Below are 18,359 nucleotides of genomic sequence, written 5' to 3'. Positions count from 1 at the left end.
AAGCAGGGGAACCCCAGCTCCAGAATCTGAGGTTCCAGATTTCAGAGAGTCTGGGAGAACAGGGTCTGGGAGTGGGAGGAGCATGATTAGACCTACAACCCTACCTGGCATCCAGGGAGCGTGCCAGGATGTGAAGACAGTTTACCACAGCTGGGGCATCTGTCCCTGGGAACACAGGACAGGCTAAGGTGAGGCAAGGGCTACGGGGACAATACCTTCCTCTACTCTCATCCCAATCCTTCTCTCCCTGACCCCACCCCTGCCTGGACTTCCACAGCCCCCTGAACTTTCCTCATCACAGCTAGACCCCTCTCCTGTCCTTTCTCCATCCTGACCCTGACCCCTCTGGGCTGTCACTATCTGGGGACAAGTCTGTCCCTCCCACTGGCCTGGGAGCTCCATGAAGGTAGGACCCAGGGCTGTCTCAGTCACTGCCCTGTCCCCAGGACTACCCAGTCCATGTCCAGATCCAGAGGAAGAACACAATGAACATTGTTCAAATTAAGGCACAACCTGGGAAATATTTTTTCAGGGTGGGACTGGTGATGAGGGGAAGAAAGGGAAGATTAGGGAGAAAGGCTCAGGGCGCAGAGCTACTTACCAAAGAGAGAGACTCGGTGGCGGACAAGAGCAGCAAGTTTGCAGAAGAGGCTGAAGAAAGAGAAAGGTACAGAAAGAGAGGGGAACAGGGAGTGAAGAGACCAAGGAGACAAGGGCAGCGGTGACACAGAAGAGGCAGGGACAGAGAAGACAGGAGAGGGGGCAGAAGACAGAGCCAGGAGGAGGTCGGGGGAGGGGAAGAAAATGAAGGAGACAGGAGGGATGGAGAGGGGACAGAGAGACGGGCAAGCTTGAAAATCAAGGCAATAACTGCGATGCTGGGGGGATGTGGGTGGGTCTGCCCTTCTGACAAGGTGACCGATTCATTCCAGTTTGCCCGAGAGTCCTGCATCCCGGGAAACCTTTGGTCCCAAGCAAACAGAATGGTTGGTCACCCTAGCCCTTCAGTGCCCAGCACCCAGGACAGAAACCTTAAGGGCCAACACTGGGAGCAAGGGGTCCAGGATGACAATCCTGTGCGGTCCGAGGGCTGGGTCAGAGGTCACAGGCCACCCACCTGGTAATCATTTCCTTCTCCTTGTTGGAGGCGTGGCCACCACTGCCCAGCACTTTGGCGGGTGTGGACAGGAAATAGAGGCAGTGGTTGGTGAAGTACTGGTTGATCAAAGGGAGCAGGATCTGGAGATGGGGAAGGAGATGAGGGGGCTGCGTGAGGCGTGGGGAGAGCGTACCCGGCCCGCAGCCCCTCCAGCCTGAGCCCACCTCTCACCTTGGCAAAGAATTTAATCTCCTGTTCATGTGGGGACTTTTCCACTCGTCCACTGCTGACCACAGCCTCTGTGGGGAGGGCAAATTAAGGTCGTGGTGGGTTCAAGGCTGGGGAACCCAAGGTGTTCTGATGGGAGGGACTCTGGGGGCAGTTAGAGTCCCTCCCATCAGAACACCCTTGTGAAGTCACCTCCGTTGGCTGCAAGAAAAACCTTTCTTCCCTACCTTTCACCTGGTCTCCCTAACTCCTTGATTAAACCCCTTCGAAAGCTGAAAATGGGGAGGAGAACAAACTGGAGTGGAGTAAGGCCAAGGAACAGCCCCCTCCTCACCAGCCGTCACAAGCCCTTTTCTTTCTGAACCTCAATATCTGGCACTGAGTAAATCTGGAATAAATGAATGAATGAATGAACCGAATGAAGCACACAGATATAAACAAATAAGAGTTAATTTTAAAATGGGAATCGGGCTGGCCGGTTAGCTCAGTTGGTTAGAATGTGGTGTTGTAACGCCAAGGTCAAGGGTTCAGATCCCCAAACTGGCCAGCGGCCAAAAAAAAAGGAAATCAATTTCAAACAATAATAATAGTGATAGTAATAACTGATACTATTCAAATAATAATACTGGCTCCAGTTATTAAACAGTTGCTATGTCCCTGGCGCTGTGAGAAATGTTGTCCTTGCACCGTCTCTTCCCAACTTGGAGGTCTGTACAGTTGGTCCCCTCTCCTATTGCACAGATGAGGAAACTCAGGTGAAATAACTCACCCCAGGTCACCCAGCAAGCAAGTGACTGAACCGTAGCTGGTTATGGTGAACAGATGAGGAAACTGAGGTTTAGAGAGGGGAGGGAAGTGCCAGGGCTGTGCAGCACAGAGGCATGCGGGCTTCAAGGAAAGGAATTTAGGGGTTCCTCTTTTTTTTTTTTTTGGTGGCTGGCCAGAACAGGGATTGAACCCTGGGCCTTGGAGTTATCAGCACCGTGCTCTAACCAACTGAGCTAACCAGCCACCCTGGAATTTGCGAGTTCCTGAGGGTGGCTCTCCAGGGGAATGCTGGGGGTCTCTGGAGGAAATTGAAAGGAATTGGATGGTCCATTGCTTTGATTCTTAGTGATATAGGCATCCAGGGGGCATCCCAAAAGCCTCAGCCTTCAAAATATGTACAGAATCTGCCTAGTTCTCACCCTTCTCTGCTCCTGCTCCCACCATAGTCAAGCCAGAGGGACCCTGTGAACACGAGTCAGGTCACATCCCTCCAATGCTCAGAGTCCTCCCATGGCTCCATTTGCCTCAGGGTAAAGGATAAAGTCCTCACCATGTTCTTACATGAACTACCCCCTCACCTCTCTGACTCCATTTCCTCTCACTGTCCCCCTGAATCACTCTGCTTCATCCTCAGGGCAACCTAAAACTCATACCAGGGACCTCCCAGGGCCTTAGCACTTTCTGTTCTTCTGCCTAGAAGAAACAGATGTCCCCTGATGTCCACACAGGTCCTCGCTCACCTCCTTCAGGTCTTGCTCAGATGTCACATTCTCATCAAGGTCTTGCATGAATATTCTACTTTAAATTACAATCAGCTTCACACTTCCAATACACCTTACGTGTCTCTATTGCTGTTTCTTCCCATAACCACCTTCTAACATACTAAATGATTTGGTTATTCAGGATGTTAATTGTCTGAATCTGCCACAAGAATGTAGTTGCGAAAGGGCAGAATTTTGTCTTGTTCACTGCTGTTTCCCCAACATCTATGACAGTGTCTGGCACACAGTGAAGGCTCAATAAACATTAGATGAGGGAAGGAGGGAGAACTGCGTGAACTGGCTTCCTAGGTAAGTCAGGTCTGCGGAACTGGTTTCTGCAGACGAAGAGGGCATCAGGGAGGGAATTCTCCGTACCCAGGTGGGCGATGAATTCCTGGGAAATGTCCATCCAGCGCAGCAACTGCTGCAGGAAGCCAAAGGCAAACCGCTTCTCAATGGAAGACGAGTCTAGTTCCATGTCCTTAAGGCCTCTGCGTGAAGAGGCAGAGAAAGGAGTCAGCCACAGGCCCTGCCCTGTTTCCCATCCCTCTCGGTCCGCTCTCCTCTTAGGGCGCTGCCTCTGCCAGCTCCTGCCCCACTCCGAGCGCGCCTCCCCTCCCCAGGCCCCCCTCTGGCCCCCCTCTGGCCCCGCCCCTGCTCCTCAGGCCCCGCCCCTCTTAGCCTCTCCTTCTCTGGCCCCTCCTCTACCCCAGGCTCCGCCCCTCTTAGCCTCTTCCACTCTGGCCCCGCCTCTCCCCGCCTTTGCCCCGCGGGTTCCGCCCACGTTCCCTGCAGCGATCTGGGGGCTCCCAGCCCGCTTGCCTAGTGACCGCGTAGCCGTTCATCTGAAGGAATTTCAGCAGCTCCTGGGCCTTCTCTCGATCCCGTGCCTTCTCCTTGGCCGTGAGCGTGTCGTAGGGGACCAGCAAGGGGTGAGTCCCACCGCCTGGGGGGCAAAGATCAGAAAGCAGGCTGGGGAGGACCCAGGCCACTCTCACTGAAGTGGTTCCTGCACCTGCAGCTGAGGGCGTGCATAATTACAGTAATAAATATGGAGATAAGAATAACGGAAACACTGCTTTCTGATGCTTGTCACATCCTCACCACAACCCTACCGTGGTAAACGCTGTGATTCCCATTCTGCAGAGGGAGAAGAAGCTGAGTTTCAGAAAGCAATTGTTCAACGTCACACACTGAAGCCACGACTCTGACCTAGGCCCTTGTGACTCTGGAGCCTATGACCAGGGGACTGCGGAGAAAAGGGGCTGTGTGGGGTGGGATGGGCACCCTCACCCTTGGCCTCCAGCTCCTGCTTCTTCTTTCGGCCCCACGTGTTATGATAATTTTCCGCCAGTTGTTCTGCCATGGCCTGGAAGTGGATGCAAAGAGTCAATGACCATATTCAGAGGATACCCCCTCCCCAACAGACACACCCATACCCCTAAATAAAGGATCAGGGGTCTCACCTGTAGCTCCCGGGACAGGGTAACTATGCTAAGGTCTGGGGGCTGGGGGTTGTAGCCTTCTCGCGGATCGTAGGTCTGGGAGGACAAGGGGGAGATAAGGGACTTTGCTGGGCTAGCATGAAACCCAGGCCAGCCCCTCCTCCAGGCTCCAACTCCAGCCCATTCTACCCCCTCCACTCCCCTGGCCCAAAACCCCTCCTCTGTGTCCTGTGCTTAAGGCCCTGTCCCTAAACCACACTGTCCTTCTCTCCTCTGCCCTTTGCAATTCTTCAGACCCATGCCCTCCTTCCAGATCTGACTTCTGCACCCCTCTTCTAGCCTTGCCCCTTCTCCTGACCCCACCTCCCTAGGCCCCTCTTCCCTCTCGACCCCACCCAGTGCCAGGACCCCACCCCTTACTCTAGACCCTCACCACCACCCCTTGTGACCTTGCCCTCTGCCCAGGCCCTGACTTTACCTGGGCACTTTGTGATATCTTCCGTGTCTTTTTCTTCTCTGTCTTCTCCTCCTCACCCTCCCTGGCCTTCTCTATAGTCCATTCCCAGGCAATCATGGCTTTCAAGGACTCCTTGATGGGCCAACGGTAAATCTCTTTGTCCTGGGGTGGACAGGAGGTGGGGAGTTGGTGGGATGGGGCGAGAGGAAGATGGAAGAAGGAGCCCCGGCTCAGCCTCACTGGCCTGCACGGTCCCAAGAAGGTGAAATCCGCAACCATGTGGCTAGGAAGTGATCCAGTCCACATTCAAACCCTGGTCTCTTACATGCTCTGTACCACAGCCTACTAAACAAACTCTCATTATCCCATTTTACACATGACTCTCAGAGAAGTTAAGTCTTACGGTCAAGGAATCAGACCCACTCTCTCAGTCTTTGTGAGAGAAGGCACACTAGGAGAGTGGGGTCCCCTGTCAGAGGCAACTGAGTTTCAGAGAAGGCAAAGTCCATGGATGGGGAGCCCTAACCCACAGATCCACCTGGATGTAAACCTATGAAGCTGCCTCACTCCTCCCTGGAACCCCAAATTTGGGGGTTTCATTTTGACCCCCAATGTTGGGTCCCAAGGCTTGGTCACCTTCTCTGAAAAGGTCTTGTAGGGCCTCAGCATAGGGTGGGTCTTCAGTTCCTCGTCTATGTTCTCTCCATAGGACCAGTTGTTCTGGATCTAGAGGTAGAGAGGGGACGGGTGGAGGCAGGATGAGGGGTAGGCAGCAGCCTGGGAGATACAGAGAGGGAAACCTAGAGGAGCTGAGGGTTCCAGAGAAACCTGGGGGTCCCAGGGAAAGTTAGGGCCTTGGGGAAGACCTGGGACTGGGGGAAAGCTGGGGTCTTGAGGAGGGCTGGCAGGAGTGGGGGTCCCTGGGGAAGGAGGACCCCGATGCTGACCTTGTCGAAGGCCCACTTCTCGTGTGTGTGCTCTGCAAACTTGTTAATGAAGGAGTCAAGCTTCTCTGGGATGATCACACTATTGGGGAGACAGGGTCAGCAGCTGTTGGGGATCTAGAGCTTTTCTTTCCTTCACCCAGCCCCAAACCTCACCCCCCACAGCCCCCCAGGCCTCACTTGAGGGTCTCCACAGGCCGGGGATCAAAGTTGCCTTCAGCATCCACTGTGGCCTTTTTCTCGGCCTTGGAGGAGTATGAGGCGTCCACATAGTCTGGGGGCAGGGCCCCTGCGATGGCGCAGAGACAAGGCATGGCCATGCGGTACAGCTCCGGGTCGTACTTCTAGGGATGCCAGGGGCAGGGTGACGGGAGGAGGTCACTGCAGGCCTCACTGAGCCTTCAAACCCCGGGGCCCCAGGACCTCAAATTCATACTCCCCAATCATCACCCCTCCTCCATGAACCCCAAATTTTGATTTATGGTCCCTCTCCTTGAAGCTAGAACCTCAGACCCAACCGGACCCTCGAATCACCCCCAAATTACTCCTCTCCCAGCCCCCAAACTAGAGGCCCATCTCCTCTTCCATAACTCCCAAACTGAAGCCTCAGCTCATAGACTCTTCTAGATTCAAACATGCAGAACTGCCTCCCTCCCCGAATCCCCCAAATTTGGGGATTTCATTTTGGATTCCCAACTTTGGGCCCCACACCCTCCACAGAGGATTGTTTTGGGGCTCCCTGGTGCCCAGACCTTGTGGGCCAGAGAGTCAAAGATGCCCCAGAAGAGTTTACGCGTGAGGTGTAGCTCTTCCTCCGAAGTGACCCCGAAGTTGGCCCAGCCGGTGGGGAGGCAGTAGTACTTCCAACACCGCTCATAGTGGTTGGTGAGGAGCTGGGTGGGAGCAAGAGGGGGACCACAAAGGAAGGGCATAAGCAGACAGCAGGAAAATGAAGGCCCAGGGAGGTAGAGGGGTGCCAGTACTTAAAAATCATGAAGTGGGTGCGTTATGCAAATGAAATGCTAATAAGGACAAAAGTGATATGTTTATTGGGGAGTGGTCCTGCAGAGCTTATTATGCAAATTTAACATGCTAATTTAGAGTCAGGATGGGCATTAGATTAGACCTGGATTTGTCTGGTGTTGCTTTTCACAAGTAAACATGCTGAAATTAATCTATGGGTAGAGTTGTGTGCAAATTGGCATATGATAGAATGATCTGTGCTTATCCAAATTAACATGCCACATAGAAACACAGGCAGCACCCCATGCAAATATATGGTAATTGTGAAGAGAGACCTTGTAGTGGATTGAATTATGCCTCCCAAAACTCATTGAAGCTTGAATTGTATCCGCCAAGTTTTTTTTTTTTTTTTTGTGACTGGTAAGGGGATCGCAACCACACCGCGCTCAGCCAGTGAGCGCACCGGCCATCCCTACATAGGATCCGAACCCTCGGCCTCGGCACTCCCAGAGCCGCACTCTCCCAAGTGAGCCGCAGGGTCGGCCCTCCGCCAAGTTTTATGTATTAGAAACTTAGCCCCCACTGTGACTGTTAAGAGACTGAGAAATCCTATCATGGTAGTTCAAAGGTGGAGCCTTGAAGAGGTAGGTGATTGGATTGTAGGATCGTGCAATAGTGAATGGATTAAAAATAGTGGTCGGGGCATGGTTCTGAGGGCTTTAAAAGAAGAGAGTATCTTTCTCTCTGCTCTCTCTGCTTCCACCATCTTGCAGTGTGAGACCTCTGAGTCACTGTTGCCACCACCAGATAGACTTTGGGCTTCCCAACCTCAGAAACTGTAAGCAATAAATGCCGTTTTTCTTTATAAATCACCCAGTTTCAGGTATTTTGCTATAAGCAACATACATAGACTAGTACAGATCTCTACCAACCAATATGCAAATTTGAAATAGGAGCTAATTTAGATGTATTAGGCAAAATAGTTGAGATATCCGAGTTAAGGGTATCTCCTTATGCAAACCAGCATTCAAATAAAGAATAGGAGAGACGGTGTGCAAATATTCAGACTAGCTGTGGTACTGTTTATTCAAATAAATGCACTTATTTGAATACTGGAAGTCTGGTGGTCTGGGCATGCAATGAATATGCTAATCAGGGGAAGTGGTGTGCCCCATGCAAATATATGCTAATTAAACAGGGGCTGGCTCACTGGCAAATTAAACTCTACTTAGGGAATGTTACAGGCACCAATGACGCAAAGTGAATATCCTGGAAATCCTAGTATGCAAATGAGGATGCTAAGAGGTTTCCATGGGGACGCTGCCCTCACTTGTGCAGGTTACCTGGACTGGGCAGGACTGTTTCAAATGAGCCCCATAATCGGAGGACAGGGCAAGCCAGTGGGTGGGGCACAGAAATGAGCCTGCTAAAGAGGATCCGCCCTCACCTTGAGTGGCATCTTGGCAAACTCATTAAGGATGGGCACGTCGAACACCAGGCGCCGCAGCAGATGCTGCAGCATGGATGGGCGGATGTACCTGTGAGGACATGCACAAGGCAGTGGTGGTGTCACGTGAGGCCCACTAGGCCCCGCGGCCCCCCCATACCCGAGTCCCTTCCCACCTGCACAGCGCCATAAGGCAGTCTTCGATGACATCACGCTGTGCCTTTGTGAGCGAGCGGCCGCGGGACAGGCGGTACACTGTGTGAAGCATGGAGTCCACCATGATGGCGCGATGCTCGGTTCCCGCAAAGAGTGGCGCACACTTTGTGATGAGTGGCAGCACGGCCAGGCACAAGTAGCGGTTCAGCGCCAGCGCCATCTCTGTGGTGCTGAAAGTGGCCTGGGGCACAGGGTGGGGACATCAGGCCTGCAGCACACCCCTGGGGTTGCCCTGACACCTGCCCTGGACAACTCTGGGCAAAGGACTGAGGGTTCTGATCATTCCCCTGAGAATTGCTTCTCCCAGTATCTACTCCCACCCCCATTACTTTGGACTATGCAGAATTTTGAATACACACAAAAAGCCCAGGAACGACTCATGAGATTAATGAACCCCATTACCCCAGATTTGACTGTTCTGCAGATGTCAACCTTCTGCATGCTTATTTCATCTCTAACCCTCTAACCCTGGGCTTTTTTCCTGTAATATTTTCATGCCAGACCCAGCCATATAACATTTTACCCAAAGATACTTAAATTTATATCTCCGTTCAAACAAGTACTTCTTTTTAACAGTTCAGGCTGCCATTATCACACCTAATAGAATTAACAATCTCTTAATATTCATAATCAACTTTCTCCAATTGTCTCAAAAATTGCTTTGCATTTAGTTGGGATTATTTGGATCAGGGCCCCTTAAGGTCCACACCCTGCACTGGCTGACAGATCTCGTAGGTCTTTTCATCCATAACTGTCCCTTTTCCTCCCCCTTTTAATGCTATTTATTTGCTGAAGAAACTGAGTCATTTGTTTAGTGGAATTTCCTACATTTTGGCTTTGGCTGGTCACTTCTTCATGGTGTCAGTTAACTTGTTCCTCTGTCCCCTGTAATTCCTATAAACTGGCAGTACAGATTCAAGTTCCAGTGTTCCTTTTCCCAGCTAATGACAAGCAGTTATTTCTTTCATCTCAGGAAGAGCCTAGACCAAGTTTACTCCTCCAGCAATCATCCCATCCTTTGCCTCTCCTGCCAGCAACTTGTGTAAAGAATTGTCAGTACTTGCTGACTCCAATACCTTGACTCCCAAGCTCTCTTAAACCCTCTCCGGTAAGGCTTTGCCCTGCCACCTCACTGAAACTGCTTGTCAAGGTCACCGATGACCTCCATTTTGCTAAACCAGTGATTTTTGTTTTCTACCTTGATGGTGGTTGTGGGGATTATGATATGTACACAATTTCAAGACAAACAAAAATGCTCCTGCTGCTGCTGCTGCTGCTGCTATCCCGTGATCCATCTCATGTCCCTATGTGGAGGCAGGGAGGGGAGCTAGGCTGGGTGGGGCTGCTCACTGTGTCCAGCGAGGCAGCTGCCCTCATGTCAGGCAGGAACCCCACATCCAGCACATGTAGCAAGAAGTCCTGGTTCTCAATGCCGTATACACGGTCCAGGAAGAGCACCATGGATGCCTTGTGGTCTGGCACGAAGGATGCCGACATCTTTGGTTGGACCAGAGCCCCATCTACAGGCAAGGAGGGCAGGGCATCAGGGATGCCTTTCGGACTCATCATCTCTCCCCCACCAGCATCATTCCCTTGCCAAGTCCTGCCCACCGCATACCCTTGCCCAGGGTAGGGATCTGCAGTGGGAGGCTGATGATGCCCACGAGGTCGTCCAAGGGCACAAGGGAACGCAGGATGGCACGGATCCGCAGGGCCTCGCCCTTGCCGGCTTGAATTAGCTGAAAAGGGTGGTGGTGGGCATGTCACAGGACACTTGTGTCCCCAGGGGTGATTGCTCCATTCCATCCCTTCCTGACCCACTGGCAGGTAGATCAGGCCTCCTTCTCCAGGGGCTAACTCTAGAGTTCCCAGCCCCGATCCCCTGCCTGTGCCTCTCCATTCCAGCCCTGACCATTCTGGGCCATTATTGTCTATCTCCCCACTGGACTGGGAGCTCGGTGAGATCGGGGCCCAGAGCTGTCCAGGTCACTGTTGTGTGGGGACAGGATCACCCCTCAGTGAGAGCTCAATCACTCTTGCTGAGTGCCTGAGTGAAGGGGTTCAATGCTGACCGTGCATGCCCCTCCCCTCCCACCCCACCCCGGCCTTCCAGGGCTCACGTGCATCTCTGGTGCACAGCGTCCGAGCAGGTCGATCAAGGCAGCATAGAAGGACATGATGGCATGTCCCAGGTGCACCCGGTTTTCTTCAGGGGGCTCGTCACCGAAGCTATAAGGGAAGGTGGGTGATGTGGAGGAGGCGGCAAGGAGTATGGGGAGGGTGGGTTGCCCTAATGAGCAGGGGGCTGGGAGACTCACTGCTCACGCCGCCGGTCCCTGCGGACACCAGGACCGTCCCGTGCGGGGTCCTCGGAGATGCGGATGGCCTCTTCGATGGCAGCCAACAGCCCTGAGCCACCCTCACCCCGCAGGGCAGGCCCGAAGCACTCGGGCTTGCGGATGAGCAGCCGCACCACCACGTTGGCATTCTCCTCCACGCTCTCGCCTGGCCACCGGGGCAGGGTTAGCCAGTCTCCTGAGCCACAGCCCAGGACCCAGCTCCTTGAGAGGTAATGCTAGGCCCCTACCTCATGCCCACTTGAAGGGATCCCTGCCCAGGCCAGGCCTGTGGCTCAGGGTGTGGACTGTCTCTCCGAGGGAGGCTTTAGCCAGTGACCCCACACCTCCCGCCCTGCCACTGCCACCCCCAGCCTCACCGTTGACGAAGACAGCAAAGCGCAGGAAGTCCAGGTAGCGCTCACCGCCGCAGGGGTTCCAGCCAATGTCTGGGTACCCTTTGGCCAGGAGCATGGGGCAGCTTTGGAGGCCACAGCCTGCCAGATAGGACACAACCTGGGGAATGGGAAGGGGCTCATCCAGAGGCCAGACCCACACCACCTACCTCCCCAAGGCCCAGGCCTCTGCTCACCCTTGAGCTCCTCAGTCCCATTCATTTCTGGATCCCTCAGCAAACTAACACTGGTCCTGCCCACCCTCGTCTCCCACCTGGACCACTGCAGCAGTCTCCTCCCTGCCTGCTCCTGTCCTTCTCCCTTCCCCTCAGTGTGCTCCCCACACACAGCCAGAAGGACTTTGTGAGCACCTAAGTCAGGTCACTTCCCTCCTCTGCTCAGAACCCTGTGGCTCCATCTCACTCGGGGTAAAAGCCAGAGGCCTTGCTGTGGCGCATAAGATCCCACATGACCTGCCCTGGGCACCTCCCTGCCTTCACCTCCCACTGCTCACTCTTCACTGCCTCTGCTCCGGCCACACTCCTGCCCCAGGGCCTTTGCACTGGCTCTTCCCTCCACATGGAATGCTCCTCCCTCTGATGTCCATCTGGCCCCTCATCTCCTGAGCTTTACTCAAATGTCACTTTCTCGGTGAGGCTTTCTCTGACCACTCTTATTTAAACTTGGACACCTCCTGACACTTGATATTTCTCTCCTTGCTCACTTTTTTCCTCCTTAACACTCGTCACTAGCTAACACATTATATATTTTATTTATTCATGTTTATTACATATCCTCCCAACTAGAACATCAGCTTCACAAGGACAAGGACTTTTGTTTGTTGTTTGGCAGCTGGTCAGCACGGACATCTGAACCCTTGACCTTGGTGTTACAGGCTGCACTCCAACCAAGGTAGCCGGCCAGCCCAAAACGGACTTTTGACTGTCATACCACTACTGCCTTGGACAGGCCCTGCCATTCAGTGGGTGTGCAATAAGTATTTGTTAAATGAATAATAATATAATAGCAGCAAACTGTTATTGAGCATTGTTTTACAAATACTTTCATGGACAAATACTTTCCTCTGGAGAATCTAAGTCATTTATCCAGGGCCACATAGCAAGGGAGCAGGGGAAGGTGTACACAAGTTGCTGAACTCCAGAGCCCATGCACTTTGCCACTGCACACACAAGGGGAGGCACAGAGGACCAAGACACATGCCAAGGCCACTCAGCCAGGAAGCACAGAGTGCGGATCTGCACGCAGCCCTGTAGCACCCTGTGAGTGAGCAAGTGGGTTCTGTTCTCTTCCTATGAATCATTCTCCTTCTGATTTGCCCTGGACAATTGTCCCCAGAATGGGTTCAAAATCAGCAGGTGCCTTAAGCAGCCAGGTAGGGGCCAGGCCTCCCCTCAGGAGTCCACCCTCCACACCTTTTCCAGGTCCTGCTCCTGCAACGCCAAGGCCAGCTCATTGTTGTCAATAACAGAGGCAGCTGCCACGTCCAGGGGTGTGGAGCCCTGCATGCCTGTGTGGGAGACAGGTGGTAAGAATGACTCACTCCTGCTTGTCATACCTCCTCTGGGAAGCCCTCCCTGACCACCCTTTTTTCAGCCTGGTGTCTCTTCTGGTTTGTGTTTCCCTCGTCTCAGCCCTGACCTCTCCAGGCTGCCGCTGTCTGGGATGGGTCTGTCTTCCACTGCACTGTGAACCCAGTGAAGGCCAGACAGGGATGTCAGGGTCACTACTGTGTCTCTAGCACTACTCATTACAGGACCACAGTGGGCTGAGAGTGAGTGTTTGTTGAATGACTGAATGAGTGAGTGAGCCGGCAGAGAGTAGGGCAGGCCTGGATGGGGTGCCAGGAGCGGGTTCTGGGGGACAGCTCCTAGGCTCAGGGGTTCTCACCGAGGCCAATGCCGCTGTTCTCCAGCAGATAGCTTAGGTGGTCAAACATGGAGCGCTGGTTCTGCCGGCTGATGCGGCAGAAGTAGCAGAGGAAGCGGCAGCAGCTTGTCACCATCTTGGGGAAGCGGATCTCCTGGGATGGGCAGGGTGGACTGGTGGTTAGGGCCTGTCCTCTGTGGCTCCTTCCCTTGAGCTCCCCAGCCCACCTAGGCCCCCTTACCTTGGATTCACCACCCCCAAGGACATTCACCATGACCTCCATGACTGTCTCGTGCATGCCCAGTGCCCTCATCAGGTTTGGGTGTTGGTAGAAGACTTTATTGTTCATGATGTTGCTGTGGACAAGTAGAGTGTGTGGGGTCACCAGCTGCCAGGTGGGGCCCCAGTCCAGAGAGCACGTTGTGATAACAGCACTTAGTGACCTCTTACTCTGTGCCTGGTCTTTACAGATCTGAACTCATTCAATACTTACTCTGGGAGGCAGGAGCTATGCTTATCCCTATTTCACAGATAAGGAAACTGAGGCCTGGATCCAAGGTGGGCTCTCCTACGGTGGCAATGTTTATCCTGTTGCCCATTGTATCCTCAAGTGCCTAGAAAGGGCCTTACACAGTAGCTGCTTAATAAATGTTTACTGAGTGAATGAGACACATTTGCCACTGGGTGCTCAATACTACTGCAGCTCTTCTTCTTATTGTTATTGTTACTATTCACCGGAGCTCACTGAAGCCACACCACAGCTCTAGGGAGTAGTCATGGTTCTTCCTCATTTTATAGATGAGGAAACTGAAGCTCAAAAAGGGTAAACTTTGTCCCAAGAACCACACAGTGAGTAGGAGCTGCTACCGACGGGTGGATGGAGAGGGAAGGGAAGGGAAGGCGACGTTCCCCAGGGCACTGGCAGGGATGTGCAAAGTGAGGGGACGGGCAGAGCTCACCCAATGCTCTGAATCATGAGGTTCTCCTCCTGGGGACCCATCTGCACAATGAGCAGTGAGCGGATCTGGCCGAGGCACTCGAGCAGACTCATGGTGTCCTCCATGGACGGTGGCGCGATGGTGTAGGCCCGTGGCAGGGCGCGCAGCAGCTCGCCGAGCCCGTCATACTGCCGGTGTAGGAGGCTGAACATGGCCCGGACCAGCTCGGGGCTCTGCACAAAGTCCTCTTGGGCCCAGCGCACCACAGTGTGGGATACCAGCTCCTGCAGGGACCCTGGGAAGGGGACACAAGCGTCGAACACCATGCCAGGGCATGTCAGCATGCGAGGCTTGGAGCCTGAACAATGCAAAAGGGGCCCCTCTTTCCAGAAGGCTCTTCAGTTACTACCACCCCCAATCTTCAGGAGCAGGTGGATTCTGTCAGACTTTTCTTTTTCTATCGCCCCAGGAATCTCCCTGTTCTCTTCATCCTAATACCCAGTCAGTCCATAAGGGCCCCCTCCAGATTTCGAGAGGAAAATAAATTGTATAACTGCAAAACACCAGAGCACTATTAGAAGCACTTTCACCAGGTACCTTTGAAAGCACAAGTCACAATTCCATTTGTTCTGTTAAAAGAACTGCCAATTTTCCATCAAGAGAGACAATAGACACTAAGAAAAATGGCAAAGACTTTGGTATCATTTGAATATGAGAGCACAATAACTCTGTGTTTTATTCTTCCTGAGATCTGCCTCTCCTACATGTAGCATCCATTTATCTTTCCATCTCTCCTTCTCTCCCAGCCTTTTCCTTCCAAGAACTTCTAGGACAGAAGAGAGACATCTCCTGTGTCACAGGGTTAGGAGGAAACACTATGCACTGGCATTGAACAATGGTCTTGATTCATGACCAGTGACATGTAAATCCTACTTTCCTTCCAGTGGCCCTGCATGATCTGGTCCTGTCACTTTCCTGCCCTGGTCTCTCACCACTTTTCCCCCTCGCTCACTTTCCTTCAGCCACGTTGGCCTGATACACCAAGTCTCTCCCTGCCTCGGGGCCTTTTTACTGGCTGCTCCCTTTGTACCAATCATCCTTCCCCAGATCTTTGCATGCCTTGCTCCCTCACTCCCACCTCTCCATCTTCCTCCCTCTCCCTTCTCTCACCCAGCTTTATTTTTCTTTTTAGCACCGATGACCCCCTGACATTCATATATCCATATCTGTATTTGCTGTAATATTCTAAACTCCTTGAGTGCAGAGGCTTTGATTTTCCCCCTACTGTATTCCCCAGTCCTGCTAACGGTGCCTGGCCCAGAGTTGCCCCAATAAAAGTTTCTTGAATATTGTAGGATAAAACCTGTACCAAGTCGAAGGTACACCTGTTCCCCAGTGTTCATCACAGCACTCTTTACAATAGCCAAGAGTTGGAACCAGCCCAAATGTCCATCATCAGATGAGTGGATACGGAAAATGTGGTACATCTACACAGTGGAATACTACTCAGCTATAAAAACGAATGAAATACTGCCATTTGCAACAACATGGATGGACCTTGAGAGAATTATATTAAGTGAAACAAGTCAGGCACAGAAAGAGAAATACCACGTTCTCACTTATTGGTGGGAGCTAAAAATAAATAAATAAATTCACACACACACACACACAACCCTGGGGGGGCGGGGAGAAGACATAACAACTACAGTTCCTTGAAGTTGATACGACAAGCAAACAGAAAGGACATTGTTGGGTGGGAGGGAGGAGAGGGAGGAGGGAGGGAGGTTTTGGTAAGGGGCCACAATAATCAACCACATTGTATATCGACAAAATAAAACAAACAAACAAACAAAAAAACCTGTACCAATGTTAGGGACACTGTCCTTGTTAGATGTGGCTAATATATTTGCGTAAGGGCACATTGGCCCAACATTTATCATAACTGCTTTTCTAATCCCTCAGCACAGTAACTGTTTCATCAAGAGAGAAAAGAAAAACAAAAGCCAAGAGGACACAGAAGCCACAGGGCTGCAGGAGCTGCCACCATCCCCAGGTGGGATGTATGCCTCTGCCCTGGCAGGCTGTATGCCACCTGGCGCAATACACATGTTATGCAGCCCCCGCATTTGGGCAACACCCCCAGCAGGCCTCCTCTCTCACCCAGCCCCCCGCTCTTCCTCTCTCATCCCTGACTATCTACTCCTCCCTTGCATTCCTCCTGAAGGTCTGTTTTGAATACAGGGGCTCCCAAGCACAGGGCTGCCGGCCCGTCTCTGCCCTCTCCCTAGTGGCTGCAGGCCTCACGGGGTTTGCTGTCCTCGGCTGACAGCTCCTCCTTGGGTTTCTCTTCCTTCTTCTTCACCAGCCGAACTTTCTCCAAAAGGCTCATGAGGCGGCTGCCAAGGGTGGACTCTTCCTCTGGTTCCTCCTCCTCTCCCTCCAGCTGAATTCCTGGAGGTGGTTGAGAAGAGAGGGAATATCATTTATCTGTTTGCTTATTTACCTGCCCAATCATTCACTTCCTCTTCCTTCACCTGTTTGTTCATTCATTTCTCATTCATGCATGCATCATTCATGGAGTTTTTCATTTATTTCTTTATAGGTTAATATGTTTGTTCATTAATTCATTCTATGATTTTTTTTTTTTTTTTTTACCAGTAAGGGGATCACAACCCTTGGTGGCATGGTGTGGTCTGCACCACGCTCAGCCAGTGAGTGCACCGGCCATCCCTACATGGGGTCCAAACCCGCGGCCTCGGCGATGGGAAGTATCTAAAATATTTTAGCCAACATTGCATGCTACCAATTTCACCAATAAGAACTCTTTTTAACACTTACCGTGCTAATTAACAAACCACTAAATACACAAATGAGAATCCAGCACTCTCCTGTGTGAGCCACGGGGCCCGGCCCGAAGCACTTGTCTTTTAAATCAGCTATTGCAAATATGTTCAAAGAACTAAAGGAAACTAGGTCTGAAGAGTTAAAGGGAAGTGTGCTGACAGTGACTCACCTAATAGAAAATATGAATAAAGACATACATAATATTAAAAAGAACATATAGAAATTCTGGGGTTGGCTGACCAGTTAGCTCAGTTGGTTAGAGCACTGTCTTGTAACACCAAGGTCAAGGGTTTGGTTCCCCATGCTGGCCAGCTGCCAAAAAAAAAAAGTTCAATATCATTAGTTTGGGTTCAGATCCCTGTACCAGCCGGCTGCCAAAAGAAAAAAAAAAAAGAAAAAAAAAAGAAAGAAAAGCAAGAAAGAAATTCTAGAGTTGAAAAGTATAATAACTGAAATTAAAAATCACCGGAGGGGTTCAACACCGTATTTGAGCTAGTAGGAGAAAGAATCAGTAAATTTGAAGGTAGGACATAGAGGTTATCCAATCTGAAGAATAGGAAAAAAAAAAAAAAAAAGAATACCTAAAGAAAGCCTCAGAGACCTGAGAGGCACTATCAAGTGTACCAACACATACATAATGAGAGTCCCGGAGGTAGAGGAAAGAAAGGGGAAGAAAAAAATATTTGAAGAAATAACAGGTCTAGCCAGTTAGCTCACTTGGGAGAGCATGCTGCTGACAACACCAAGTTCAAGGGATTGGATCCCTGTACCAGCCAGCTGCCAAAAAGAAAAAAGAAAAAAGAAAAAAAGAAAGAGAGATGGGTGGGGGGGTGGGGAGAGAGAGAGAGAAGAAATAATGGAAATAATGGCTGAAAACTTCCCAACTTTGATAAAATATATATATATTAATCTACACATTCAAGAAACTCAACAAACTCCAAATAGGATACATTCAAAGAGCTCCACACCTAGATACATCATACTCAAACTGTCAAAAGGCCAAAAAAAAAAAAAAGAGAGAGAGAGAAAATCTTGAAAGTCAGCCAGAAAAAAATGACTCAGCACATACAAGGGAATCTCCATAAGATTATCAGCTTACTTCTCATCAGAAACAGTGGAGGTCATCCCGTCATTCCTCCAGCTAGCCATCTCTCCACCCAACTCTTCATCAGTCCTCTTCACCGATCTATCCAGCTAGCCAGCCAGCCATCTCTTCATCCATTTCTTTATTCATCCATCCTTCTATCCATCAATTTACACACCTATCCATTCACCTGCCTATAGCCATCTTCCCATATATTCATCCACCCAAATACTCATATAAACATACACTTCCACTTCTCATTTATCTGCTCACTAGTATGCGCATTCATTCATTCAACCAATAGTTACATAGCACCAATACTGTAGATGTTTAAGGTCAGGAAATCTTAGGGAAACTTCAGAAGAGGTCTCAAGAGAAAGTCTGGGAGGAGGACTCTCTGATCCCTTCTCCTTACCACAGTGTGCCAGCAGATCTTGATGAAACTCAAGCAAATCCTGTCGAATCTCTTCAGGGAGAGGACAATCTTCCTCATCTGCACCATCTTTGAAGTGCAATAACAAGTTGATCTAGGGGTAGGTTAAATGTT

At 51.2% G+C, this 18,359-nt stretch overlaps 1 protein-coding gene across 3 annotated transcripts in view; it reads right to left on the bottom strand.

Annotated features, from left to right (window-relative positions):
- Positions 1-18,359, bottom strand: part of RYR1 (ryanodine receptor 1) — a 115,654-nt gene that overhangs the window by 56,711 nt on the left and 40,584 nt on the right. For all 3 annotated transcript variants that reach the window (XM_063112129.1, XM_063112130.1, XM_063112131.1), the window contains 26 exons: positions 18,228-18,339; positions 16,189-16,335; positions 13,906-14,179; positions 13,188-13,302; positions 12,968-13,100; positions 12,493-12,587; positions 11,045-11,180; positions 10,647-10,833; positions 10,449-10,557; positions 9,947-10,067; positions 9,679-9,848; positions 8,289-8,509; positions 8,113-8,203; positions 6,455-6,595; positions 5,883-6,046; positions 5,706-5,784; positions 5,395-5,484; positions 4,780-4,920; positions 4,323-4,397; positions 4,150-4,225; positions 3,679-3,802; positions 3,232-3,347; positions 1,331-1,398; positions 1,118-1,239; positions 602-651; positions 105-165 (listed from right to left, as the gene is read on the bottom strand). In XM_063112129.1, the coding sequence (XP_062968199.1) occupies positions 105-165; positions 602-651; positions 1,118-1,239; positions 1,331-1,398; positions 3,232-3,347; positions 3,679-3,802; positions 4,150-4,225; positions 4,323-4,397; positions 4,780-4,920; positions 5,395-5,484; positions 5,706-5,784; positions 5,883-6,046; positions 6,455-6,595; positions 8,113-8,203; positions 8,289-8,509; positions 9,679-9,848; positions 9,947-10,067; positions 10,449-10,557; positions 10,647-10,833; positions 11,045-11,180; positions 12,493-12,587; positions 12,968-13,100; positions 13,188-13,302; positions 13,906-14,179; positions 16,189-16,335; positions 18,228-18,339 (3,218 nt within the window). The remainder of the gene's footprint in view (positions 1-104; positions 166-601; positions 652-1,117; positions 1,240-1,330; positions 1,399-3,231; positions 3,348-3,678; positions 3,803-4,149; positions 4,226-4,322; positions 4,398-4,779; positions 4,921-5,394; positions 5,485-5,705; positions 5,785-5,882; positions 6,047-6,454; positions 6,596-8,112; positions 8,204-8,288; positions 8,510-9,678; positions 9,849-9,946; positions 10,068-10,448; positions 10,558-10,646; positions 10,834-11,044; positions 11,181-12,492; positions 12,588-12,967; positions 13,101-13,187; positions 13,303-13,905; positions 14,180-16,188; positions 16,336-18,227; positions 18,340-18,359) is intronic.

This window comes from Cynocephalus volans, chromosome 10 (assembly GCF_027409185.1).
Source record: "Cynocephalus volans isolate mCynVol1 chromosome 10, mCynVol1.pri, whole genome shotgun sequence".
Classification (NCBI taxonomy): domain Eukaryota; kingdom Metazoa; phylum Chordata; class Mammalia; order Dermoptera; family Cynocephalidae; genus Cynocephalus; species Cynocephalus volans.
This window is presented reverse-complemented; position numbering and strand designations above follow the sequence as displayed.